The sequence below is a fragment of the Panthera uncia genome (assembly GCF_023721935.1).
Source record: "Panthera uncia isolate 11264 chromosome D3 unlocalized genomic scaffold, Puncia_PCG_1.0 HiC_scaffold_8, whole genome shotgun sequence".
In the NCBI taxonomy this organism is placed as follows: domain Eukaryota; kingdom Metazoa; phylum Chordata; class Mammalia; order Carnivora; family Felidae; genus Panthera; species Panthera uncia.
Window position 1 is genome coordinate 76,173,680 of NW_026057586.1, and position 27,984 is coordinate 76,201,663.

The window sequence follows — 27,984 nt, forward strand, 5'->3', positions numbered from 1 at the left end:
TTGTGTATTGTTTTTTACAGTCTTTACCTTGTCTGTCTCCCTCGTAAGAAAGCACAGACTGTTCTATGTTCACCGGATCCTGAGAGCCATGGCACGGCAGACCCTTGATGGATTATTTTGTGGATATTTGGTAGATTTGAATGAGTGATTGAAACGATTCTCCAAGGGCAGTGCCTTTGCTGTTCTCTTTAATAGGGAGCTCAGGAAACCTGTGGTCCAACCTGGCACCTCCATCCATCTCTGCCTTTTGCAAGAGAGAAGAGGAGAAAGGGTCTAGCATGGAGGGCACTCGGAGGGCTAGACTTGGGGGTGTCTGACGCCCCCAGAAGTCAGACAACCGTGAGTAGGGTGGGGCTAGCCACTGGGGCTGCAGCTGCTATTTAGGATGAAGGAAACTGAAAACAGAGGAAACAGAGGCCCCGGCTCTGCTCCCAAGTCCTGCAAGGACTAGCCTGGGCCTGGAGCCACACTCTCATTCCTGCTGCTACAGCTCCTGCTGCTACCAGTGCTGCTGCTATTGTCATTGCCCCATTACTATTTCCCCTATTATTGGCAGCCACCATTAAGTAGCATTTCTTCCTCTACTTTCGTTCTAACAAAAGTGCGTGGCTCATAGGGCTGTCTCTGTGTGTTACAGTCTGGAACGTTTACTTACATTAACTCATCGAATCCTCGTAACATCCCTCTTACAAGGCAGGTCTCACCGTTCCCCTCATTTTGCAGATTTAGAGAAGACTGAAGCACAGAAAGTTTATGCAACTTGCTCAAGGTCCCACAGTTGCTAAGTGCACAAGCAGTACCCGGAAAGCTGTAGTCATAACACCCACTAATATTTGCTGAGTTTTCCCCTGGGCCAAGCACCGAGCCGAACAGTTTCTCATACTAGTTTGCTTTTGTCCTAACAGCAGGGTTTTTGAAGAAAAGACTTATTATGTGCATTTTTTTTTAAACAGATGAGGAAACTGTGGCCCGAAAAGGTTTAAGTAACTCTCCCTAGCTCAGGGCCAGTATTTGACGGCATAAGCACAGCCCCATGTTTTGAACAACTCTAACTTGCCACAGCCCACGGAAGTCATTTCTCTTCTCTGAGTCTCAGTTTTCTCTTCTTGGAATCAGGGCACTGAGCTAGGGGAGCTCTTAATGCCTGTCCCTTGTAGGTACAGATGGGCCTTCAGGTCTTCTGAGAGGGGTTGGACCCGTGGGAGGCACTGAGACTTCAAGAACCAATAGCCAAACTGGTTCCTTACCAGCTGGTGTGGGAGGACCACACTTTTTTGTTTTTTGTTTTTAGTCACATCCAGCCTTTTTCAACATCTGGACAGACCTGGCCTGTTAGGAAACCATCCCAGGAAGGGGATCAAACAGGCCAGTTGTGCCCAATGGCACTTTTTAGCGAGAGTCAGTTGGGGCCACCAATTGGGCTGCCACAAATACCAGGACCAGAAAGACAGGGTGAGTTTTACTCATTTAAATTCTTCTGCCTCTTCTTGCTGCTATTTTAAATTGATTTCTAACTTGGCAACAATTCCCTGGGAGACAGATGAGCTTGGCATGCCCATTTTCCAGGTTTGGAAGCCGAGGCTGAGAGGAGTAGAAGGAATTGTCCAGCTAAGCCAAGACTTGCACCCACCTAGGCCTCCACAGACTCTCTGCCATGCTGGGAAGACATTTTATAACACGTCAGTGGTGGTGGGCTGGGGGGGGGGGCGCGGAATGCAGGTGGGCATTTTGCATCTGCAAACTACTCAGCAACAGCAAGGCCCTTCTACAAAGAGGGGAGGGAGCTGGGAAAGTTGTGGATGGTTCTAGCTAGGCAGAGGATGTGGACAAAATGAGACCTCGGTGAGCCAGGGTGCCTTGCCTGGTAAAGAAGAGTTTCCCAGAATGCACTGCAGGTGATAACTTGCGTCAACCAGGCCCAGCTAGTGTTTACCACGGCCTTCCCTTCCTTGACCTTCCTGCAAGCACCCTGAACTTCTCTTTTCTTTCACCTCATCTGAATTTTCAGATTCACTCGTAGCTAGAAGACACAGGCCCCTTCCCAGCTGTCAGCTGCGACTGGAGTCTGTGTCAACGTTGCGTCTCCTCCCGTTTGTGTCTCTATCCCCTGAGCATCGACAAAAGGCCTTCGCATACTTTATCTTACTGGATGTCCCCAACAACCCCGTATGCAGGTGGTGTTATTTCAAGTTTGCCAATGAGAATGCTGAGTTTCAAAGAAGTTAAGCAACTTTCCCAAAGCCACACAACCCGCAAATAGCAAAGCTAGGACCTGAGTTCAGATCCAACTCTAAAGCCCTTGCCCGGGGAAACTTCCTGGTGTCAGACTGTCTGAAGCCACATTCCAGCTCCTCCTTATTGACCTGAGGGGAGCATTCCAGGATTCCATTCAATGTGGGGTTGCTCAATCGGATTCACTCTTGCTTTGCTCTGTGGCTTTACCTCAGACTGTAACCTCTCTGAGCCTTGGTTTTTCTGTCCCATCTGTGAAAGGCACCAGTGAGAGCAGCCATACCCCCAATTCCCTGAGACCTTGTGTAGACACATGAGAGGACACAGATCAAGTGCTATGAGCTCCTTGAAGGAAAATTCTCATATACAGTCAAGGCCGTGTATATATAGGTGAAATCAAATCCCAGCTGCTAATCAATGCTGCAGGCGAGCTGGTGTCAAAGATGCAGACTTCACTGAAATGCTGGAATGCCTCTGATACATCAAAGACCCCCTCTTTTCCTTCCTCCCCAAAGAAACCTCCTCCAGTGTCTCCCACATGCATTCCTGAAGATGTCACTCTGGAGACCGACATGTAGTTTTCAATGTTTCCCTGATAAAAAGCCTGGGTATTTTAGCTTTACTTCCTCCCCCAACCGAGTGCTGCTAAAGGCTGGTGAGTGACCCTTTGGTTAAGCAATACTGAGGTCTGAAAAACAGTGGGGTATTTGCCCAAAACCGAATTAAAATGTGCCGTACACTGCCCTGAACTTGTGTCTCCACCTCCCCCCAGTGTCATGGCCAAGACTGGCCGAGGAGGCTGTGTGGAATACTTACTACACCCCTGGCCGACAGGAGGCTGAGCATCTGGAGGGGCTGGCTGGGCGGGTGGCTGGAGCGGGCCTCGGGGCTGGCCCTGCCGAGGGTCTTGGAGCAGCGGCGGGAGTGCCTTCGGCGGGACTTCCGCCCTTCCTCGGGGGACCTGCCGCGGTGCCTGGGGGGCAGGGGAGACAGGCGTGAGGGTCTTTTGAAGGGGAGCATGGCAGAGGGGTGGCTGCAGAGCCAGTAGGATCTGAGGACCGTGGAATGTGTTTGGGTATGTTTGCATGAACCACGTGTGCTTCCGTTCTTCCGTCCGTCCATCTGCCCATCTGCCCCCTGCACCTGCCCATTCATTCACTCACTCTCTCATTTGTTCATTCCAAAAATGTTTCTTCGTGTACCTGACACTGTCTTTGGGGCTGGGAATGTAGCTGGGAGGATAGAAAACATCCCTAGCCTGATTGGTTTAGTGTCCTTTGCGTGTGTGATTGTCAGTATGGTTGTATGTGACCGTGTGTATGCCTGGGTGTGTCCCACTGTGTTTGCCTATAAATATGACCGGACACATCCGTATGTCTTTGTGCGTGACTTTGCCATCTGTGACACAGACACATCCTATCTTGACTGCCACCCAAAACTTTTGAAAAAAACGTAGCTGACAAAAATGCAAAGATGCCTTGCGTAAGCTCGTCAGACCTGGCTATCCTGTCTGCAGCGGAACCCAAAGGAATCTCTGACTCTTTAGAAAGGGCATATTTAGATTCTGCTAGCCTGTTAGCTCTGGGCCACAGTAGTAATAAAAGTAACACCTTACTGATTTGCATGGCACTTGCCCTCTTAGGGCATTTCTTGCAACTTGAAGACACAACACAAACACGGCAGGTAGTTCCCATTTTACAGACGAGGAAGTTGGGGCTCAGTGCTGTTTGGGAACCTGCCTGAAGTCACACAGCTTGAAAGTGGCAGCACCAGGGCCAGGGCAGACTTTTCCGCCCCAGTAGGAAGCAATGCCTCTTGGTCATGCTCTGAAATGTCCCTCTGGACTCTGGGACCTCCCGATCATTTTCACTGGGTGTGTGGCCAGTGCCTACTGGAGCGTCCCTCAGCCCAACAGGCATTGGGGAGCTCAGACAGCAACATCGCCAGGAGCGGTGACCGCAGAAGGGGGCCGAGGCCGGGGTCTGCAGAGGTAGCCATTTCGCTAAGAGGTGAGGTAGAGGGCAGCATGCTGAGGGCAAGCTCTCTGCACTGTCCTCTGACCCAGGCCAGCAGGGCTTAGCCGCTGAGAGCCGATTCAGCCTGGGCCTGGGGTCAAGGGCGCAGGCTGGGTCACCTCCGGACCCGGTCTCTGACCCAACTCTGCCACTCACTGTGACCTTGCTCAGATGCCTTTGCTCACCATGGTGGAATTTTCTGCATTTCCACGTCAGTAATGCACCTGAGCTCAGTGCACCAATGCCCTCCGGACAAAGGCCACCAGGAGCACGCCTGTGGCTGAATAAGCGCATTTACTGCTCCCTGCAGTGAGGGAGAGCACACACCACAGGGACGTGTAGGCTGTCCCTGTACGGGAGTGTTCTGGGCGGGCAGCAGGTGACTTCAAGGAACTGGGGCTTTGTTCTGGATTGGATGCTGTCATTAAGTGGAGGTGATACTCTGGCCGGGTCTCTTCATAAATCTTGGAGCCCAGACCAAGGCCAAGGCTAAAACTGGAAAAGGAACAACAGTCCCTCACGCTAGCCAGGATAGGGAGACGCTGGGTCACTTTTGGGTCTTGGACAAAGTTCCTGTTTTATCTGGGCTCCAGCCTGACAACAGAGGGGCCTTGTTTTTTTCTGGCCACTCAGGGTCACAGAGCAACCTTGTCTGATGCCGATGCTCTTTACGGTTTTTGGTGTTTAGGGGAAACACAAAGACTTGGTGACGGCAGCACACGTCAGGGTCTGCGTTTCCTTCCTCAAATGCTTCTCATGCTCGGCTCCACATCTGCCTCTTGAAGGAAGATTTAAAAATCTCACTGACCTGGCCCCACCTCCTCTGAACTAGATCGGAACATCAAGAGGGTAAGATCCAGGAATTTGGCATTTCAAGAATTTTCCAAGGTGACCGTAAAGTACAGCCAAAGTGGAGAAGCCCTGGTCTAGTTGATGGTGTGACTGGGGTGATCAAGAGAGAAAATGCGGGGCGCCTGGGTGGCTCAGCCGGTTAAGCGTCTGACTTCGGCTCAGGGCATGATCTTATGGTTTGTCGGTTCAAGCCCTGTGTCAGGCTCTGTCCTGACAGCTTGGAGACTGGAGCCTGCTTCAGATTCTGTGTGTGTGTGTGTGTGTGTGTGTCTCTCTCTGCTCTTCCCCTGCTCATGCTGTCCCTCTCTGTCTCTCTCAAAAATAAAAAAAAAAACATTAAAAAAAAAAAAAAAGAGAGACAATGTATTTGAAACTGTAGCACACTGCCTGTAGGAACTAGGAAAATATTCCCCCTCTCCTCTTTCTCCTTTTTCTTCTAGAGGTTGATTTAAGTGGGATGAGGTGGGACCAGGACAGTGACTTTTTAACTTAATTTAATTTTATTAAAAACATTTTTTTTTAATGTTTATTTTTGAGAGAGAGAGACAGAGCACGAGCAGGCGAGGAGCAGAGAGGGAGACACAGAATCCGAAGCAGGCTCCAGGCTCTGAGCTGTCAGCACAGAGCCTGACGTGGGGCTCGAACTCACAAGCTGCGAGATCATGACCTGAGCCGAAGTCGGATGCTTAACCGACTGAGCCACCCAGGTGCCCCTATTTTATTTTATTTTTTTAAAGAGTTTATTTATGTATGTATGTATTTATTTATTTAGAGAGTGAGCATGCAGGGGCATGTGAGCAGTGAGGGGCAGGGAGAGAGGGAGGAGGGGCATGTGAGCAGTGAGGGGCATGTGAGCAGAGAGTGAGCAGTGAGGGGCAGGGAGAGAGGGAGGGAGAATTCTAAGCAGCCTCCACGCTGTCAGTGACAGCCTAACGTGGGGTTTGAACTCACAAACCATGAGGTCGTGACCTGAGCCAAAGTTGGACGCTTAACTGACTGAGCCCCCCAGCCCCCCCAGGACAGTGACACTTTAAAATCTCCCTGGGTAACCTGAGCGTGTCGCCAAATATGTGGGAAGCCCACAGGGATGAACAAAGCAGCCTGTGACATCCAGAAGCCGGAGGCCTTGGTGCATCCTCTGGCCATCAACAGTTCCAAACATCGACTTCAACAAAGCCGCGCTCCGTTTCTTCTCACCCACAAGAGAGCCCTCCTCCCCTTTCTGAGGCCGGGACAGCTAATGTGTCAGCACAGAGAGGGTCCTGGTTAGGAGAAACCTGACTCGCAAGGGCCGCAGAACTAGGTACTTGGTGCTTTCATAGGCTGTTCAGCTTCTCTGTGCCTAGAGCAACGCTTAGAGAGTGCACCAAGTCCAAAGCCAGACTCCGCAGTTCATTCCTAGCTCCGTCACTTAGTAGCTGATTAACAAGTTCCTTAACCCCTCTGTGCCTCAGTTTCCTCATCTTTAAAACGGGGGATAAGAACAGTAGCTACCTCATGGGGTAGCAGAGGGGATCGTGTAGTTACTTCAGGGAGAGGGCTCAGCACCTCACACCATGGCAGTGGCAGTGGTCACTGGCCCTTAGGAAACACACATATGTGCTCAGTGTTGTTCCTGTACCTGGAGGCAGCCCGTCCCTTTTCTCTACAGGGAGGTGTTGATAGTGTCGGGGGAGGCTCCCTGGGGAGAGGGGTTACCTGCTCTCACAGCTTGAGGAGCGGGTCTCCGAACTCTGGGACCTGGAGGGGCAATGGTGATGGCGGTGACGGTGAGACTTTCGGGGCCGGCTTCGTGATCTTGGGGGCGGTGAAAAGTAGTGAGTCAGAGGAGGGGAGAGAGGGAGGGGGAGGGAAGGAGAAAGAAAGAGGGAAGGAGAGGGTGGGGGAGCAGGAGAGGGAAGAGAGTGGGGAAGGGGGAAGAGAGAGGGAGGGAGAGAGAGATTTTGATCTTGTGACATACATCATCCTCTTGCACCAGAGTCACTGTCCCTCCCAAAGTTAGGCATCTCCCCCTACCCACGCCCCACTCCCCATCACCCCAGCTCTTCGGGCAGTTGGCCTCTCCAGCCAGCCATACTGAACACAAGTGAGTGGCAAGGCTTCCTCTGGAGGAGCCAGCCTGGGACTCAGCCTGGGTCTCGGGTTCCCACCCCGCCGCACCCACCCGCCCTGACGCAGACCACACCTGCCAGGAGTGTCACGTCCCCTCGTCACCTCTCTCCCACCTAAGACAGGGGTCTCAATCTCAGTCAGCCACTGTACTGTGTGAATCAGTCGGGCAAGAGCTAAAGAAAGAAGTGGCCTTGCCTCCAGAATATTGGCGTGCTGTTGGATCTTCTAATTTTTCAAGTCAATGTAGAAATACAGATTTTTATGCAAAAGATTCCTATTTTTAAGTGGAAGGTCATTTTTTAACAAGACACTGGGGGCAAAGAACGCACATTTGCAGAGTAAATTAGGCCTTTGGGCTGCCAATTTATAACCTCAGATCTGGAAAATTAAGTCCAGATTTTTCTCATGGAGTCAAAGACCTGCTTTCAGAGTTAGAAACATCACTGGCAACAGAAATTACAACAAACAATCAACAACCACCACTACCACTAATAGTGGTATTATTACAGGTTACTTCAGTTCCCCCTAAATGATAATAATGACCCAGAAGTAATAGCAGCAGAGACAATGGTCACTGAGTATGTACAAGGAATGTCAGTGGTTTGGGCCAAGGCACGATGTCAGTCGGAGTTAGGGCTCTATCGGGAGGTAGCCTGCTTATTCCAACAAAGGACTCAGGGATTCTTGCTAATGTGATAATCAGACCATATCCCTGCCCTGGTTAACCCTTCCCATTGCCCTCATGTCAAGTATGCATTCTGATCCTGAACCCCGAGCACCTTGAGGAGTCAGCCCCTGCCAAGCTCTCTAGCTTCCTTGTGTGGTGTCTCCTGCTCTGGCTGAGCAGGCTCAAGGAAGTCCAACTGCTTGTATTCTGGCTCATGTATGTCCCAGCTCATGATGTCCTTCTGAGGATGATGATGACAGGTGGCCCATATTTAACACATATTGCCTGCCGGGCACCATAGTCTAAATGGACCCATCTCTGCCTTCACAACAACAACGTATGAAGTAGCTTCTCTTACTTCTCAGATGAAGAAACCGAGGCAGAGTTTAAACCATGTGCCTAACCAGTAGCCTAGAATGGTTACCTCTGTCCTCACTCCAGTCAGTCTACACACTTCCTCCTGTAGGAAGCCCCTGCTCACTGCCAAGCCTGCTGCCATGCCCTGGGCTCCTAGCCGCCATCACTGTGCTGTGACCTGTCCCTTGTCTGGCTCCTGTGTTCCGCTGGGAACTGTGAGCATCTTGAGTGTGGAAGAATATTTGGCTAAGCTCTGTCCTCGGGCCCAGCCCAGGGCCTGCCATGTATTAGGGCCTTACTAAGGGATGGTGAATACAAGCAGGCTCAATCTCTCCAGAGATCACTTGTTTAGAAGCATCCCCGACCATAGAACCTGGCAAGAAGAACCATCCTTTATCTTAGGGGCGCCTTGTTTTTCTTGCTTCTCCCTCTCCTGATGATGCTTGTCTTTTGCATCACCTAGTAATTTCTGGGGCTCATCCAGCTCTTGGCACCAGGGAGAGTGGCCCCCTTGCTGCCCTCAAGCAGTCAGCCTCAGTGATGACCACCCCCACAATCCCCACCAGTGCTCTTAGAGTCTCGGTCCAGCCCCTGGCTCTGTGTGTCTATACTGCAGCCCCACTGGACAAGTGATACCGAGGTCTCTCAGAGTATGTGCTTGGTCTGCGCTTAGTGTGAATGCCTTTTGACTTGAACTGAACAAGCTTGATGATCGGGAAGTTGTTCCCTGAGCTAATTCAGAGCTCTACTGTTTCCTTCTGGAGCATTCCCCAGGCCCCTGTGGGGGTGGCTCAAATGCCCTCCTTTGCACTGACCTCGGATGAAGTGACCCCTCAGGCAGCAAAGCGAGGTGCCCTCCCTCTGCGTCCCTGCCTCCTCTTTTCCCTCCCCAACAGCCAACCGCCTTTCATCCTATTGCATTTGGTCCTCACTTTAGAGGCTTCTTGGCGGGAGATAAAATATTAGTTGATTGGAAAACACATGTGCTAACATTTGCAGGGTATAAAGTAGGTGGGTTGTAACCACATTTACTTTTAATTTGTCTGGGAACTGAACTCTGCAGGCAGCACCAGATGATTTGAATTTCCACCACCAGCTATACACCGTGAACCAGCTGGGGCCCCGAGACCGGGGGTAGGAGCTTCGCTGCAATCTCCATGATGTAAGCCCCCGCAGCCAAGGCTCGGACTCACAAGCACACTCACGCGTGTGCTTGCACGTGATCATGCCCCCATGACCACTCACGCACACACGGCACACCTGTGTGCCCAGGTTAAACCCCCCCCCCCCTCCATACGTGTAATGCACGCGGGTAGATAAGCGGTGCACACGCAGGGTGCAGAAAATCAGCACGCGGGCACACTGCACCCACGTGACACTGTTCGCGTTTGTGCTTACGTAAGCAGAAGCATACAGAATGCTTCCGTGTGGACACAAATATACACCACACACAGACTATCCCCATTGCATACGTTTGTACACGCCTTCCACACAAATGTTTGCAGGATGGAAAAACGTACAGACGTTTGCAAACAATGTGCATACTATACATACACGCCTTTCATAGAAATGTATCCACAAGGCACTGCAGGCACACAGACGCACATCATTCACTTTCACGCACACACAAATACACGCACGTCACATACACAACCTCGTGCACTTACACATACCCAAACCCAAACTGCCCTTCATCAGCCGGTTCTGCCTTTCCCTGCCTTCCTTCCTCTCACCCACCCCCACCTCACGTTTATTTGGCCACGCCCACACTCTGGCTATGCAGAGGTCAGTTCCCCGCCTCCCCCCGAAACTGGAGAAAAGAATGTTCCAGGTGCTCCCTACTTACTGTTTTTTGTGCCTCTTCTCGTCCCTTCTTTTGCTTTTTGGGCTGGAGGAGCTAATGGAGAAATGGCCAATTAATTAAAAGATGCAGATAAAAAGAAACAGTAGTTAAGATGCTTTACACACCGAGGTTACAAGACCCAGGCAGTCTGGGGACAGATGCTAATCATTTCCAAGAGGAGAGCAGTCACTGCTGATTTTTTCACCCAGCAGGTTCAGCTAGAGACAGTGACCCACACACAGACTGAGAATGAGGTGACGCAGGGGGCCATGGCCAGCTCTGGGAGCTTAATAATACAGTCATAAATAAAGGTAATAATAATACCTGCCATGTGTCAAGGATTTATTGTAAGCAAACACTGCTAAATACTTTTCGTCAACAGTCTTATTTTACTCTCCCTGCAATCTGTGGGCAGAGGCACATTTATTTAATACGTACTCATTTTACAGATGTGGAAACTGAGCCTCAGCTAGGCTGAGAAACTTGGCCGGGATCACACAGGTGAGCTAGGATGTGGCCCCAGACCATGGGTCCCCAGAGCCTAGGCTATCGGTTGATGTTCAGTTTCTAAGAGCAAAGAATGGAATATATAGGGAGACACTCTGAAGCTTCATGAAGCTTGGCCGGTTCTGTAACATACTGCCCGTGATTATCTAAGTATCTGTTGTTGTTTTTTTAAGTCAGAGGGCTGGGGTATGGACGGGTCTGGTGGACAGTGATGAGGCGGGTTCCCAGCATTACCAACTAGAGGCCCCAGAGGGAGGGTGAATGCTATTTGGTAGTTCAAGCCAGACTGGCTTCAGGGGGGTCACCAGGAATGCAGGACCGGCCTAGGTCCTGGATAAAGGGAAAACCTTATACAACTGCTGTTGCACCTTGACGTCAGCCGTGTGATTTATCTCCGTGTTTGAGACTCAGCCTGGGCAGTGGAAGAGCCCAGGACCTCACTGAAAGGTCCAGGTTCACGTCCCAGCTTTGCTGCTCAGTCGCTGTGTGACATCAGGCAAGTTACCTGTCCTCTGGAAGACCCAGTTTCCTTGACCGTGAGGTGGGGCCATTGCTCAGGCTGCTGGGCTGGGAGGCTGGCTGACATTGGTAATCGCTCTCTACCTATTAACTGGATAAACAAAAGAACTTTGCACTCTGCCAACTGCTCTAGGTGTGGCTGTTATTTAAGAAGCCACTGTAGGGTGTCCTGATCCTGTGTCTGACAGACGTGGGTTTGAATTTTGGCTCTGTCACCTGACTCTGTGTCTGTGGACATGCCTGTCACATCTGTCTAAATCTCAGTTTCCTCATCTGTAAAATGGGAAGAATAAATACATCCACTGTACAGGGTTATGATGGAGATCAGTGGAGGTTGAATACGCACACACATGGCAGGGGCTTAGTGCAGGATCCAATTTATAGTGGCTACCCTGTAGGTGACAGCTCGATCTGTGCTCACCCAGTGTTCCAGTCCAGTAGGATTTGGTCTCTGTCCCTTGGCTAAGATCTGGGAAGGCTTTGGTGGGGTGGCTGGGGCCGATGGTTCCCTATATGCCCCAACCTGGGATTTCAACGTGATAAAACAGACTCTGACCAGGGTAGCCAGACTTTCCAGGGAGGGGTATTGGTGGGGGCTGGTCCAGGAGCAACCATCCAGCCTGACGGAAGGCAAAAGCTGGCTTGGAAGTTTCAGGGAAACCAGCCCAAGGCCCTCATTTTGGAGGAAACTGAGGCCCAGGAAGATGCAGGGGTTGTGCTCAAGAGCACAGAGATGGAGACGGAGAACTGACTCTAGAAGCTGCCTAAAACCTTGTTAGGAAAGCAGGAAGCAGAAGCAAGCAGCCAGAAATGACAAGGTTCTTACCTGTGCCTTCTCTTCTTGGAGAATGACCTGATTAAAGGAATTAAAAGGAAGAGAGACAGGGAGGGAGGGAAGGGAGAGAGGAGGGAGGAAGGAAGAAAATAAATACAGGTGAGTGTGAGGTTTGTTTTCCTGGGACAAACGTATCAGTGCATTTATGATCATGCTACACGGGGGTCAGGACACCCGGCGAATCCTCCTTCTGTCACAGATTTCGGACAACGGACACCATATGGGAGATACTGGTTTGCATTTTGAATTTCAGTCAAACCCACCGGAGCTTCAGTCCTCACCCCAAAATTGTCAGCGGGCCTGTCTCAGTTGGGGGTGGATGAAGGGGATATACAAGAGTCCTCTGCCTCCTCCCCTACCCCCGGGTGGGGTGAGCCTAGCGGTGGACTCTTCATCCTCCTCCTCCTCATCATCACGGGACAACCAGCTCCCACGTGTGGAACTTAACTGCGCCAGGCTCCATGCTAAGCGTCTCCCACACGCTCAGTCTTCACCCAAACCCTGGGAAGTTCTAGTAACAACCATTTTGCAGACGCTGAAGCGCAGAGAAGTTAGTTAAGTTGCCCAAGGTCACACAGCTCCACCCACGTAAGTCCTAGGGATTCTTCAGAGCTCCGCTCAGATATCACCTCCTTGTAGCATTTTCTGATCCCCTCAGGCTGGTTGGGTTCCCCAAGCTTGGGTGAGCTTCTGAGCTTAGTCTTATACTACCTTATGCACATTATAATGACTCATCTTCCCCACTAGAAGGTGAGCCACTTGAGGTCCAGGGCTGGGTTTTGGTCACTGTTCTGTTCCCGAAGCCCAGAATCTTATTCATGGCATATACTGGGTATTCAATAAATAGATGTGAAAAATGGGATTTTTTTTGTTGTTGTTGTTATTTTAGCCCTGAAGCCATGTTCATGGAGGGGAGAGAAAGAAAAATCTCTATGCATCCCCCAGCCCTAGCTCCTATCTCCAAAAAAGTCCACTATCATTAACCCAACATCTCAAGAGCTTGGAGAAGCAGGGCCAGAAGTAGGGTGGTGCGTAGCAGGTGGTCTGGAAAATACCAGCAATAGCATCTTCCCCTCTTAATCTCCACCTCCTGGGCTAAGCGTGGCTGGCAGAAAAAGCCATTCCTAACTTTCTGGCACAGTCTCTTTCTCAATGAGGAGAAACCCTTGAGTGAGAAGCCATTTGACTTCTACGATCCTGATATGGAAAGGTCCCCCAAAATAGGACAGATTGGTCAGCAGAGGAAGGCGGCATTGCCGCCACAGGGGACCCCACGTCGGGAAAGGTTTCTAACACCAAATTAACAACGTTTTGCTAATCAGCTTTCCCACATGTTGTGCTAAGCGTGGACTCAACAGTCGAAATGTCTGGGCAGGCAGTGGACATAGCTGGTGACACCAGACTGAGTTGAGACCATTCTGGCAACAAGGGCTGAGATGTGTCCACACCCCTGGCTTGGAAAAAGCCACTTTGGGGGCAACTTTGAGCCAAGGGTGGGATGCAGGGGGGAAACCCACATGCACTCTTCTCCTTTGTTCCACTGTGATTGTTTAATTGCACAAGTAATCCACCACTGATGTAGGCAGATTGGAAGAGAGGGATAAGCAAAAAAGGATATATACCGCTCTTTCCGTACCGTCCACAGCCAAACATAGCAAAGAACTTACACTGGGAATTTCAAACTCCCTGCCCCCCCGGGGCCAAGCCGGCTTCGTAAATGTGTGTGAGGGGGCGCTAAGTGGGGCCTGTAGCACACGAGAGCACCTATGCTCTGTCTAAATGCACAGCAATCCCTCAACCCTAGCTGGTGGCCTCCTGTGGGAAAAGTGGCCCAGTGAAGGCAGAGCTGCTGATTTAACGGAGGAACTGGAAAACTTGATTTTTTTGTTTTATTATGCAATCTCCCAATTATAAAATGCTGAGTTGGCCCATGAGCCACAGATTTGAGTCCGCTGGTGTACATCCTTACAGTTCTTTAATTCTCCCCCCCCACACACACACATACATGTGTGTGTGTACGTGTGTGAGTAGCGGGCACCTTTCGGAATGTGTGTCCAGCTCACAATGCCCCTTAACGACGTCCACAAGGGTGGACAATCCCAGAAGCCATGTTTTACATGTCCCATCCTCTAGGACAAGTGGGACCCACCAGAGAGGCTCTTCCTTGGGAATCTGGAATAAGGAACAAGCCAGAGAGCTCCTGTGTCTTCTTGTGGCTGGGTCTGCCACACGAAGACATGGGAACAGGGTGCAGCCATGTCTTCCCGTGTGGAACAGGGACTGTGTATCCTGCTTGGGTGCTACCAGCTCTCCACAGCCTGGTCCCAGCCCCTCACTGAGGTCTGACTGGTTTCTGAGACACTCCTGCCTCCTTATCATCACACATCCCTACGGGCCGGAGTTGGCTTTAGTGGGCCTCGGGTCCTTGCAACCAAGTTCCAAGTTAGACAAGAAAAAGGAAATAACAACACACAGGTGAGTACTGTACATAAGTGAAATGATAAGTTTCCCAGTGAACTTTGGGTGCCCCCCACTCCCACCCCAACCACCACCCCACCCGGAGGAGGAGGAGGGTGTTTGCCGAGGAGGAAGAAGGACAATACCTGTGTCGCTTATGTTTCTTGGAACCTTTCTTCTTCTTTTTCTTGACAGGCGATGGACTGTATGATGGGGACCTGCCGGGGGAGGAGACACCTTCAGAGGGATGTTCTTAAGGGCCAGCATGGGCTTTCAGAGACCCTTCTCCGGTCCCCACACAGGGTCTCAGCTCTTTCGGTAACACACACAAGGATAATACTGATACTGACATTAACAGTACTTGCATTTATCTATTTGATATAATCAAGTCTGCATTTGTTTTCAACGTCACCATGTACTTTATAGGCATTACCTCATGTAATCTTTCCACACGCTCCTTAGGTAGGGACAATTGCTACCTTCCTTTTTCAGACAAGGAAAGTGAGGTTCAGAGAGGTAAAGTGACTCGTCCAAAGACACACAGCTAGGACGTGCACGAGCCGAACTTCAAACTGAAGCCTCACTGAGAGCAGGGGCCTTGCTCTCAATCCCTTTTTTGTCTGCTGTTCTCCCCTCAGCTCTGCCCTTCCTCTCAGATACTTGAGGTCTCTCTTGTGCCTCACCCTGTCTCCCCGGTAGGGCCGAGCCCTTGGAGGAGACCTCGTCAGGCTGTGGTCGGCACGGGTGGTGCTCTCAGGGGTTACCCAAGAAACAAGAGCCACCCCAGGAACCTGACTATGACTGAAGACTGAAGTTCAAGTGACCTGAGTTCCAAGCTTGATGTACCCCCGACCCATGAAGTCACCTTGGGCATGTCACTGCTCATCTCTGCATCTTTCATTTCACCACTGACAAAATACCAAGGCTGAAACAGATTAGGAGTTTCAAAGTCAATGCCAACAGGGGCCTCTCAGCAGGAGGGGTGTAAGACAATAGAGAGTGGTGAGGACTGTGGTGAACCAGAGAGCATCTGCTTCTCAGATCGGCCGGAGGTCTTATGTGGGAATGCAGCCCTGGGCTTCTGGAACGCCTGCCTTTTCAACACAAGTCACCAGAAAAACACATCTTCGTGTGAAATCTTGTTTTTAAATGATGGCCACCAATTAGACAAAAGAGGAACACTTGGGTGGTTCAGTTGGTTAAGTGCCCTGACTCTTGATTTTGGCTTGGGTCATGATCTCATGGCTCCTGGGATCAAGCCCTGTATTGGGCTCTGTGCTGACAGCGTGGAGCCTGCTTGGGATTCCCTCTCTCCCTCTCTTTTCCTCTGCCCCTTCCCTGCTTTCTCTCTGTCTCTAAATAAATAAATAAACTTAAAAAAAAAAAAAGACAAAATAAGCCCTTGTAGGTCAAACAGAACATGTCTTTGGGGGGAAATGCAGGGTTGAGAACAACTTCTCTTAGGGGACCACAGCACCTGTCCTCCAAACACATGCCCAGGGGACATTTATTGGATGAACAATTGAATTAGTGAAGTCTGATTTCCTTCTTTGAAGTGTTCTGCCCACCCGTAAAATCAGGAACCTCAAAGCCACTTGCCCCAATTCCCCCCCCCCACCCTACGATGTAGGGTCTTCATTCACACTCCCCTCTGGGTCTTCTTTGGGCCTTAGAACAAGGCTAAAAGGGCATAGCAAGAACCCGGAAAATCTGGAGTTGGGGCCCGAGTCATCCAGACACTGCTCTCTGCTGCCCCCTGCAGGCCTCTTCAAACACTGCCTCTGAGGTTTGGCGAGATTTTCAACCTGACCCCCTCTGGGTCTGGAACACTGGACATAATTGTCGTCTTGAAGGAAATCTGGAAGTACTTTTAAATTAAAAAAAAAAATTAGAAGAGATTTTACAAAGAAAAAAAAATCCATGGGGCACAAAAGACTAATTGCTGGCCAAAAATATAAACTTCATTTTCCTTGGCGTTCATCTGCTAGGTAGGAGTAGTAGAATCAACTGAGGAGCCTGGGATCCCTGTAAATCTGTCACCCTCTGTCCCCTGCCTTTTTTTTTTTCTCATCTCTGAAATTGGTACAATAATGTTTGGTAAATTGTGGTCAAAGGGAAAAGACAACATGGAGATCACAGTGCTTAGAGCATAGCCCTCCACACAAAGTAAGTTCTCAAAAAAAAAAAAAAGTCATATTCATGGTCATGATTCTGCTGATTCACTGGTCATTTGTTGTGTGCCAGACACTATGACAGCTCCTTCCACAGCCATTTTCCTCCATCTGATTCTCACAAACGCCAGGTGTAATCAGTATTTTATACAAGTGGAAACAGGCACAGAGAGGTGAAGGGTCTTGCCTAAGTCACACAGCTAGATAAGAGGCAGAGATTCAAACCCAAGGGGAGTCACTGTTTGACTCCGAAACCCATTTTACCACTACTTCATCCTTTCTCCCACCTTTAAGATTTCATCTCCCCTTAGGACGCTCACCTCCTTCTCTTCTTCCGGGTGGATTTCTTCTTTTTCTTCTTCCCCCTGGAGGAAGTTGGTGGTGCCAGGTCTTTGTCACAGGAGGCACTGTGGGGAGCACAGAGTCAGGTATTAGAGAACCCAGGACGCCCCAAGCCCCAACCAGGGCTGCTGCTGCCGAGGAAGGAGGACCCAGTTCCTTGGAGGATGAACGACCCATGGCGAATACCTAATTACCACCTCATGGTTGATTTGGTCATACTGCAGATTAAGCACTTCAAATAAGGAGTTAATGCCGACCTAATGAGACAGACGTTGTACTGTTACCCAAACACCAATTGATTATTTAAAACAGAGTTATAGAGGTTAACTGCTCCTTAATAGATTTATTATTGAATTTGCAAATGGCTCACCTTGGTAAATAAATCACTTTTTAAATAATTAATCAGCAGTTCAGCCCTCCCCCCCTTCCCCAGTACTTCATGTCCATCGTTCTTGCCGGAAATTTAATAGGAGGAGGAAGTTATGTTAAGTAGCAGCTGATTATTAAAAGTATATTTGCCGAGGTCTAATGTAATGAGATACATATCTTATATCGCTTCACAGAACCTCAAAAACCTCTGCTCTTCAGGAATAATTATTTCCCATTCAATTAAATTCAAATGCTCTGGCTGCAGCTGAATGAAGTCAACTTATCTCCTTTTATAATTGGGGCAGGCTCCAGGGATTTTTTTTAAAACACTATCCTGTGGCAAAAGGAGATGGGTTTGGGAAGAAAAACTGCTTGGGGACTGAAACATGCCCACTCAGTTGAATGTTACCGGGAAAATGTAGTATCAATAAGAATACTATTGTCGTTACTAGTGTTAAGACCACTATCATTGATCCCCTTATTATGTGCCAACCGTTTTACATATACAAAAACGCTTTGAGGGTGGTATGACTTTTAGGGTCTTATTTTACAGACACAGACCATAAAGCACAAAATCATGAACTGGCTTGCCCATGGCTGCATCTGAGGTGGGATTGCAGTCAAGTCCTGTGTAATTTCCACCCAGAGAGCTTTCCCACAAAACCAACTGCCTTCTCAAACTTGTTTATGTGGACATTTCTTTTGGAAGTCACCCAACTCTTTAAAGGCCATCATCAAATGCTGCCATATTGAATTCCATTCTAAGAATCTGGATCATTATGGGTAGTAGAAAAAATGACCAAGTGACTAGACTATCTGTTAAGGTCTCTGCATTGCCAGTAAATAAAAATTGCATAGTTATATCTAGAACGTTTTCAAGAGAGTCACTTTAAGCAGGCTTAAATCAAATATCACAGGATTAAGTACCTCACTACTTAACTACACTTATGTGCTATACAGCACAAAGCACAGTACACATGTCCAGGAAGCAGACAGGCTGCTTGTGTAACTGTGGTAGGCCACTTCCAAATTTTTCCGGCAACAAGTGCTTGACACAGAGTATGAGCCTAATAAATATTTGTTGGGTGACCTAATGAGGGGTGAATGGATGCAATAATTTAGCCACTTGTTAAATTATCTTGTTTCACATAAACACTTCGCAGTGTAACCATTGCCAGGAATTTGAAAGAAAAAAAAAAAAAAACCCTAAACATTTAAGGAAGAAATGCTTAAAAAGGAAGAAAATCCTTAAAGCTGTATCTTATAAAATAGAGAAAGATCTCAATGTTTCAGACAATTATTCTCACTTCTTTTTCTGGAACCCCAGGGTCCCAGGGAAGCAGGCTTGGGAACCGCTTACCCTCCTCTGTGAGCGATGGGGTCCAACGGAGAAAGGCCTTGACTTTGGATTTGAGGTCTGTGAGGGGAAAATCAACCCCTTCCGCAAATCCCTCTACCTTTTTCTTCCTCCTGTGCCTGTGTGCCTAGGTGTGCCCTCACAGCAGGGTTGGAGGGGCCAGACGAGTGGTTAAGTAAGTAACACCGCAGTTACACAAGCAGCCACGAAATGTGCAGCAGTTAAGTGTTTAGTGATTACACACGGAGTGGCTCCGTTCACAATGGTCAAACATGCAGACTCTGCAACCATAAAGAACGCTGGCTACAGACGCTGACACACTCCCGCTCCATTACCTCCTAGCTCAGCTACCTCTCTGGGTATCATGTGCATCATCTGTGAGATGGGAATAAAACATGATACCCGTGTCCCACGTTTGTCACAAGCAATGAGGCCCTCACTCATGCAATGCGCCCTGGTCTTCAGCAAGTTCATGTAAAAATGTACTTTCTATTATTGTATTTTTTTTTTTTTTTAGCATGTCAGAGAGCGGGTCTCAGATAAGAGAAGGGAGCAACACGCTCCATAGTCAAAGGGACTCTCCGCAGCCAAAGTGACAACATGGCATCCCTGTTGAGATTTTCATGCCCAGAGCCTGCTCTTCAGGCTCCATGACACCCCCAGCGGCATTTCCAGCGCCCCCCACATTCTAGGCTCACGGTCAAGATCTGTACATGCGTATCTGATTTAATCCTCACTCTGATTAGGAGAAGTATATCTCAATATTCCCATTTTATAGTTGTGAAAACTGAGGCCTGGGAAGGAAAACTAAGTGCCCAAAGTTGCTCAGTTAGTACACGTCTATCTCTATGACACAGTCTCTCCCTTGGATTGTCTGAGAGACAGTGTTTTCGAAGTATAGAAACGCCCTTTCTCTCCCCTCTCTCCATCTCCCTCAGCCTCTTATGGAAACAGCTTTTTTCCTGTTTCCTGGAGAGAATTCTCCAGATCTGATGTTGACCTTCACTTCTCCAAGCTGATAGGACTTCACTCTTTCTCCCCCATTGACATCAGAGCCTAAATAAACCCCGTGGCCGAGACGGTAGGCTGGGTAGAGAAGTGGACTTCACCTGTGAGTGATATTCTGGCTTCCCAAGCCACTTCTTCAGAATTCAGATTCTTTTTTTTTTTTTTTTTATAATTTTTTTTAACGTTTATTTATTTTTGAGACAGAGAGAGACAGAGCATGAACGGGGGAGGAGCAGAGAGAGGGAGACACAGAATCGGAAGCAGGCTCTAGGCTCTGGGCCATCAGCCCAGAGCCCGACGCGGGGCTCGAACTCACGGACTGTGAGATTGTGACCTGAGCTGAAGTCGGACACTCAACTGACTGAGCCACCCAGGCGCCCCCAGAATTCAGATTCTTAACTAGACAGCCCTGCTCATGGGCCTTGGGAGTCTATGAATCCTCTGAAATGGTACGTGGAATTTGGGGAGTTTTCTTGGAGCATATCCACACTTTCCCTGGTGGCAGCACTCATAGCTTCCATGTAATTCTCAGATGGGTGCCTAATATAGTTTAGAGTCTGTACCTTAGGAAACCAACAACTCCAGGACATAAAGAGAGAATCTGGACCAGATCAGGGGTCCTCAGGCTAATCTTGATCCTGCCACCTACTGTCCTCAGTTTCCACACCTGTAAAATGGCTTTGACACCCTCTGATGCAACAGGAAGAGGTAGGGATTATATCTAGGGCACACCATTGGCAAGGACACTAGGTTCATTTTCCACGTGTCACTGAGGGGGTAGGTACAAGCCCAGGGTAGTGAGAGAGTGGTGAGTTAGTTTCAACCAGCTGATAAAACCAGATAATAAGGACCATGTTGTCAACAAAATTGATTCTCCGGAGGCCAATGCAGACTAGGCTTTATATGTGCAGGGTGCAAAACTTGAAAATAGAAGCCAGGGGACAGATTAGCTTTTTCATTAGCATCAAAGTATAACGTGGTAGGTGTTAGTCTAGGATTTAAGATCAGAGAGACCATATTTCAAAACTTCACTTTGCCACTTACTGGCTGCCATATTTTTGGCAAGTTACATTACCTCTCCAAACCTCAGTAAAACGGTGTGTCCTCAGATGTCAGCACTGTGCCTGTCACCAATGGATGCTCAAGAAATCCTGGTTGAATAACTGAATTTAAGGAATAAATGCAAAGATCTGGATCTCAGGAGACAGATCTGGGCTGAAGTCATGACTTGGGAATAAGTAGCTTATAGAGTCATTACAATGGACAGGAACTAGCTCAATCATCTAAGGCAAAGGCAACAAACTTTGACCCCCCAGGCTGTATCTAGCCTGTCTTTATAAATAAAGTTTTATTGAAATGCATCTATACACCTTATTTACGTAGAGTCTGTGGCTGTTTCTGTGCTACAATGGCAGGATTGAGTAGCTGTGGCCGAGTCCATCTGGTCCTCAAAATATTTGCTATCTGGTCCTCTACAGGAGAAAAAAAAAAAAAAATGTGTGCTGACTTTTGATTGGGTTTAAGGGTCTGAAAGAGGAATTTGCAAACAGAAGGAGAGGAAGAGTGGCCAGAAAGACAAACTTCACTTCTGTATTCTCAACTTGAACCTCCTCACTGGACCCCAGAGAGGGTTGGGTCAGCATGTCACCTGCGTGCTCTGGCAGGACTGAGCTCCCGGCAGGCCTTGTCTCTCTCCCAGCTGTTGGTGCCCAAGGCCTCGGTGGCCAGATGCTGGCTCAGCTTTTCCGAGGGTCCATCCTGAGCTGGAACCACAGGGCTGCTCTGGGGTTCTGTCCTACAGGGGAACAAATAAAGAGGTTGAAATTGTTAGGATATGACAAGGTCTTCGCGTTCATCAGACATTCAGAGACATCCTAATATGGCCCAACTTTCCTTGCAGTTAGGTTGGCACCGTGAGAGATTATCTTTGGCCACTGTTCTCTCGGTGGAAGTGACGTGTGTCATTTCCGATTTGAGCCAGCAAGGTCTGTGTGCCTTCTCCAGCTCTCTCTCCCTCTGTTGCAGTGACCTTGGAGGTCAGATACCCCGAAAGGTGAAGCTACTTGGCGGAGGAGAGATGCCTGAGCCACATCGGACTTTGCATGATAGAAATAAGCCTTAGTTGGGTTGAGCCACTGGGATTTAGGGGTTTATTTGTTACGGTGGCATTGCTTATCCTATCCTATCCTGACTAAACCACAGGGAGAGGCTGGAAACCAGTGTTCCACATCCTTGCTCAAAACATTCAGTAGAGGCCAAAGCATGAGAGAATCAGTTCCAATGCCCCTTTGCCACTTCTGTCCATTTCCCTGCCTTATCTCCGGATGGAAGAGGTGTACATAGTTGGATTCAAACACTGTTTCCACCACTTAGTAGATAGAAGACTCCATCTCTCTGTTTTGCACTTTCCTCAGTGATCAGATAGGGAGTAACACTAGTCCTTATATTGCTGGATGGTTATGAAAATGAGATAACATAAAGCAAACAAAACAGCCTTAAAAAGTGTCTGTTCCATTCCCCTTTGCTCCACTTTGGTGTCCTTGGCAGGTATGAGGCCACCTACCTGGGATGCAATTCCCATGAAGGCCTGAAGCTCATCCCTCTGCCTCTGAGAAGAGCCCCAGACAACTCTAGGAAAACTACCTGAGTCCCACTTCCTTCTTTGGGACCCAGAAAGGAGAAGGAAGTCACCTAGGTACTCAGTCTTTGAAGACACTGCCACTCATATCTCCTGGCCCCCAACCTCAGGAGTTTGGGAGGAACAGGTGGATTTGGCATCATCCAGGGAGTGCCCCTCCCTCCACACCCTGCCTGCAGAGTCCGGGTCAAGCACTGACCACAGGCAATAGCATTTCTCCTGCACCAAGCACCTGCAGCCAGTGCAGGACTGGTTTTATGACTCAGGATGAATGCATCTGATAAGCCCCCTGCTCCTTAGGGCTGCCCAGAGAGCAGTCCAAACCCAGTCAATACTGAAGGAAGGGCAGCAAAACACATCTGTCTCTGTCAGCCGCTTATCAGTGCATCTTTAGAAGCAGAGCTGAGAGATGTGGCAAGCCCAGGAGGGATGGAGATTCTTGTCGGGGCTGTCCGGCCCTCCTCACTGCCCACGCCAGGCTTCCAGAACTCCGGCGTTCCCTACACCTCTCTGCTCTGCTTCTCCTACTCTGAGGGCTCCATTCCCATGCCTCCAGTCTCTTCATATGGAACTCTGTCCTGATTCTGCTCAAACAACTCAGAGCTTACAATTTCTGCCCAGTGCCCAGCAACACTTGCCTCCTCTCATACTTGACCGGGCCTAGGCTAACCTGCGTCCAGGCCAGTTCTAAGTGTGGGGCTGCAGTGAACAAGAGAGAGGTGTCCCCTGTGATAACGGAGTTTACATTCCAGATGGGGGGTGGGGGTGGGGAGCAGGTCTAAGTGCATACACAAGTAATAACGTGGCTTATTGGATGGCAATAAATCATGGAGAGAATAAAACAGTATTCTGTAATGGGAGGGGGTGACTGTTCTTTTGTACAGAGTATCAGGGAAGAAGGCCACTCTGGAAGTAACCGGGGGATGGGGGCTTAAAGGAATAGGAACTCACCTTGCAGTGAGTGGTGGTTTTAAAATGTGTTCCAGAGTCTTTGACAGCCCTGCCATGAAAAGATGCAACCTAATTTCCTTCCCCTTGAATACCGGCAGGGCTTAGCGATTCGCTTTTAATGACTAGAAGGCAGTGCAAGTGATAACACGTGACTTCCGAGACCAGGTCACAAAGGTGGCTTCTGCCTCGCTCCCTTTGCACTGATCACTCTGAGGGAAGCCGTCACCACGGGGTGAGAACCCTCAGGCAGCGCTATGGGGAAGCCCGCTTGCAGAACAGCCGAGGCTTCCGGCCACCAGCCACGTGCACACGCCAACTTGGAATTGGACCCTCCAGCCCCAGTCGTGACTCATCAGATGACACTACAGCCCGGGCTGACATCTGCCCACAGTCTCACGCGAGATGCCCAGCCAGAGTGGCCCAGCCAAATTCCTGATGGGGAGACATCAGATCTGTTTGTTGTTTTAAGCTATAAGATTTTGGGGGGGGGGGTGGTAATCCGTTGCCTGGCGATGTACAGATTCTACACAAATTATCCATGGGAAGTGGAAAATGTGCTCTAGGCGGAAGGAATGGCAGGTTCAAAGACCCTTGGCATATATTCACAAGAAAGAGCAAGCAGGGCTAGGGTGTGGTAAGAGGGGAGACCAGAGTTTGCGTCTTGTAGGTCATGGGACTCTGCGGCTGAGATGGCACGGCTTTCGAACAGAGGACTGACTCATATGGTCTGCCTCACATTTTAGAAGGATCAGCCCAGTGGCTGAAGACACTAGACACAAGGGAGGAGCAACAGGGAGGGAGGTGCATGCAACTGTCCAGGTTCGGATCGGTGGGTTGGTGACGGAGGTGATGAGATGTGGTCAGATTCTGATATTTGAAAGTGGGACTCTAGCATCATTTGCTGCTGGCTAAAGGTGGGTGGGAGAGAATAAGAGAAGGGGAGGGGTCAAGGATGACTCCAAGGTTTTGAGCCTGAGCAACCGGCAGGATGGGTCCCCACTGATGAGGTAGAGATGGTGACGCCGGGGGCAGACTTAGGGGGAGATCTAAGCCCTATTCTCGGATATAACAGTCCTTTTGCTACTATGACTGCAACTCCTGATATGAGCTGTTGCCATTTCATTATCTTTCCTCACACCAGACTATGAGTTCCCTGGGAGTGGGACTGTGTCTCACTGCCCCAGAGCCCACTGCGTGGTAAACACTCAACATTTGTGCAATGAATAAATGAAAGAGCACATGCATTGGCTAAAGAGAACACGCATTTGTTTCAAAGAGTTAGAAAGGGATTTTGAGATGCTTTGAGTTAATCCCTTCACGTCACAGTTGGTGGAAATAAACCAGCCAATGCCTCAGTCAACTCCGATGGCTCAGTTGATGCATTTTCTATTGTACCCCGTATTTCTCCTAGAAAAGTGATCAGCGAACTTATCAATGGATGTGTGTTGCCTTGAGCTGGACACACGTAAGAATGGGGTTTTGGACTCTGGGGCATTATAGGAAACCATGACCCAAATCTGTGTCCGAGGCAAGCCCTCAAAAGGGAAAAATAAACAACAATAACTGATGTGAGCAATGTGGCAGAGAATAAATAGACGATGAGTAAGAGCTGGCATTGTGTGGAAGGTCTCAGTGACTTCCGCTGCTGGAGGGAGAGGAGGCACGGGTTATCTGCAGCACAGGGACAGATGGGGAATGCTACTGCCAGGCTCTGGTGGACCAGGCTTAGGGTGAGGACAACCCTCATCCACCATCGCCAGCATCAGGGACTGGCAAATCCCGATGATGTTTTGGTGGCGTTGCTGCAGTTATAACCTGATACAGTCGATTGTTCTTTTCCCCCCATAACGCTGGCTTCACCTTCCTTGTGTTAGGTACCCCATCTGGGATTTTTGCAAACAAGCTAAAAAAACAAACAAAACCAGAATTAATTCTACCAGGCAGATAGGGAGTTGTGAGGGAAGGAAGAAAGGAATTCTCCATAATATCATACAACTTTTAAGATCTTTTTCCAAGATGTTCTGACACTTGGCTTCTCTGCTTCCTTAAAACTGAAAGAGGCTCTGAGACCATGCAGTCCCAGGCTTCCCAAACCTGGCACAGTATCAGAGGCTCCCAAGGAGCTTTTAAAAATACAGACTTCTCAGACCCAACCTAGCCATAATAAATAGTCTCAAAGGGGTGAAACTAGGAAATCTGCATCTTAAAGAAACATCCCTGGTAATTTCGCCTCCTTTGGATTAAGAGTAAATCCAAACTGATTGCCAGAACTAAAAGGCTCTGCATGATCCGGCGTCTGCCCCAACCCTAGACCCCATCTCTTACCCTTCTGTCCATCCCTCACTCTGCTCCATCCACATGGCTTCCTTACTGTCATCCCTCATGTGGAAAAGGGCCTTTGCTCAGAGACTTTGCCCTTCTGTTCCATCCATCTGGCATGCTGTTCCTCCAGTTCTTTGCATGGCCAGTTCCTTCCTTTGGTTCAGAAGTCACCTTCTCAGAGAGACCCTCTCTGACCCCCTTAAGTGATTTTGCCCCTCTCTTCACCTGCTGCCAGCACAGCAGTCTGTGTTACTGTTTGAAATGACTATTTTATATGTTTGTTTGCTAACCACTTGTCTACTAGACTGTAATGTTAGCTTCACGAGAGTGGGAACTAGCCTCTTTTCTCACCACGGAATCCCCAGGGATATGGTGCCTGGCATAGTGTGCCCTTTTTTGCTCAATAAACATTTGTCGAATGAATGACTGATGGATGGATAGATAAATGATGACTGATCTCAGGTGGGAACCACAGATCAGAGGCAAACTCTCCTTAGTACAAAGAAGCAGTGGTCCAAGGAGAAGGGCCCGCCTCAGTTGAGACAGCATCTCAGCGGACTCAGACCTCAGCCGTGGAGCCCCTCTCCCCCAAGCCACCCCCCGCCAGCTTCCTTCCCCACCTCCCGCTCTGCAGCCTTGCAGGGCTTTAAGAAAAATTCCGTGTTCTGTTTTTGCTGAGGAGTCCCGGCAGCTGCCTCATTTTTACCACGGGGCCCTTCGATGTTGCATAAAAAAGCACTTAAAAGGAGGCGAGATCTTCAGGGGACAGCTAAAACAGTGAAGTCAAGGGCCGGCACACTCCACTTCACAGAGGGAGGGAGGGGGCCGTGCGTGCTGAATTCCTCAAGGCCTTCCCCCGCTCTGTTCCTGCTAATCAACGACCTGGAGCTTAGATGCTGCTCTCTGTAGTCATGGCAACCAGCAGATTCCCAGCCTCCGATAAAAGTCAGGCCTGAACTTTCTACAAAACTCTCCGAGATGCCCGGCTCCCTAGCTGCTTCCCTGCTTCTCACATCAAAGCGCCCTGCTCCCAGCAAAGTGCTCACTGGGCCCTGGGTTGGGTACGGATCCCCGTGCCCCAAGAACTAGATTGAGTTAAACACCGACTGGGGAATAAGAGACAAATAATGTTGGAGGGGAGGAGGAAGGGCCCCCCACCCTGGCTCTCCTCTGTACTGAGTGGGGAAACTGAGGCCCCAAGAAGCAAGGGACTTGCCCAAGGCTGCACAATGAGTGACTCATGTCAGAGCTGTGGCTGAACCATGGCCTTTTGACCCCCAGTCTGGTGCTCTTTCCGTGTCACTAAATCACAGTAGCAGAGACAGCATTTATCAAGCACCTACTCTGTGCCAGACACCGGGGCCATGCACCATCTCATTTAAGCTTCCACAGAAACCCAGGAACAGGCATGGTCATCCCTACTGTACAGGTGGAAAACCTGAGACCCGGGGATAGTAAGAGGCAAGAATAGTAGCTGCCCTGCCTGTTTATAGGAATCAACTGAGGAAAAAGGAGAGAAATCTGGAAAACACTTTGAAAATGTAAGGAAGTCATACGTGGGGGTATAGGGTGAATCTTGGTCATTTCATCATAAGACAGGGACTTGTTTTATGTGTTTGGAGAAGGGGCTGTATCTCAAGTTTGGCTTGGATGTTATATTCCGCAAAGAGGAATGGCATTTGGTCATTAGACTGGGGACGCTTACTGCCTTCATCCCCTTAACAGCTTCTCCTGGGTGTAGAGCACTAGTCCAGCATCTCAACTGAAATTGACAACCCTCTGTTAGGTGCCCAGTGTAGTGAACTTATCTCCATTACACAGATGAAGACACTGAGACCTGGAGAGGAAAAGGCTCTTGCTTTCCATCCAAGGTTCACACCCCAGGTTCTTATTCTACACGTGCATTCAGGCCTGTGGATGGTCCGTCCTTGTCCCCACGCCGACCAGATACCTACAGTCTGCCTGTTTCAGTAAGAGTGAAGGCCCACACCCTCAGCTCACGAGTCCACTAGAAATCTCAAGCCTTATCACGGGGCTGACTCAGCCTACGGACAAGATGGATTGGGCTAATCTGTGCCTTGGTTCCTGGGGCTTCAGTCTGGGCCCTATTAATATCCTTGCCTGAGGTCTTGGTACCAAGTCCTTTTCAAGGTTAACTAAGCCTGGTTGGGGATAATCTGCAGGAGCTGTGACTCTTTGAGTTTGCTACCATGGCTAGAAAAAGTATAGGGGCTTGGGGGGAAGCCTGGGGATTCCAGAGAGCCACTGAGGGAGACATAGCTGGGCTCAGGGTCAGTGATGCTCATGCCACTAGGAACCGAATGAGAAATAAGAAATTTTATGAAGCTGGCATCTCCCTCATTATTTAATTCATTTGTTCAACAGCTGTCTGCTGAACACCTACTTAGTATCAGATTTCAAGGACTGTAT

The 27,984-nt window shown here is 49.2% G+C and overlaps 1 protein-coding gene across 1 annotated transcript in view; it reads right to left on the reverse strand.

Moving 5' to 3' along the window:
- The window catches only part of SRRM4 (serine/arginine repetitive matrix 4), a 275,510-nt gene that overhangs the window by 24,907 nt on the left and 222,619 nt on the right, over positions 1–27,984 (reverse strand). The window contains exons 3-9 of the mRNA XM_049619894.1: positions 21,292–21,438; positions 16,888–16,974; positions 14,543–14,614; positions 11,931–11,957; positions 10,082–10,132; positions 6,798–6,896; positions 3,049–3,205 (exon numbers count right to left, since the gene is read on the reverse strand). Coding sequence (XP_049475851.1) covers positions 3,049–3,205; positions 6,798–6,896; positions 10,082–10,132; positions 11,931–11,957; positions 14,543–14,614; positions 16,888–16,974; positions 21,292–21,438 — 640 coding nt within the window. The remainder of the gene's footprint in view (positions 1–3,048; positions 3,206–6,797; positions 6,897–10,081; positions 10,133–11,930; positions 11,958–14,542; positions 14,615–16,887; positions 16,975–21,291; positions 21,439–27,984) is intronic.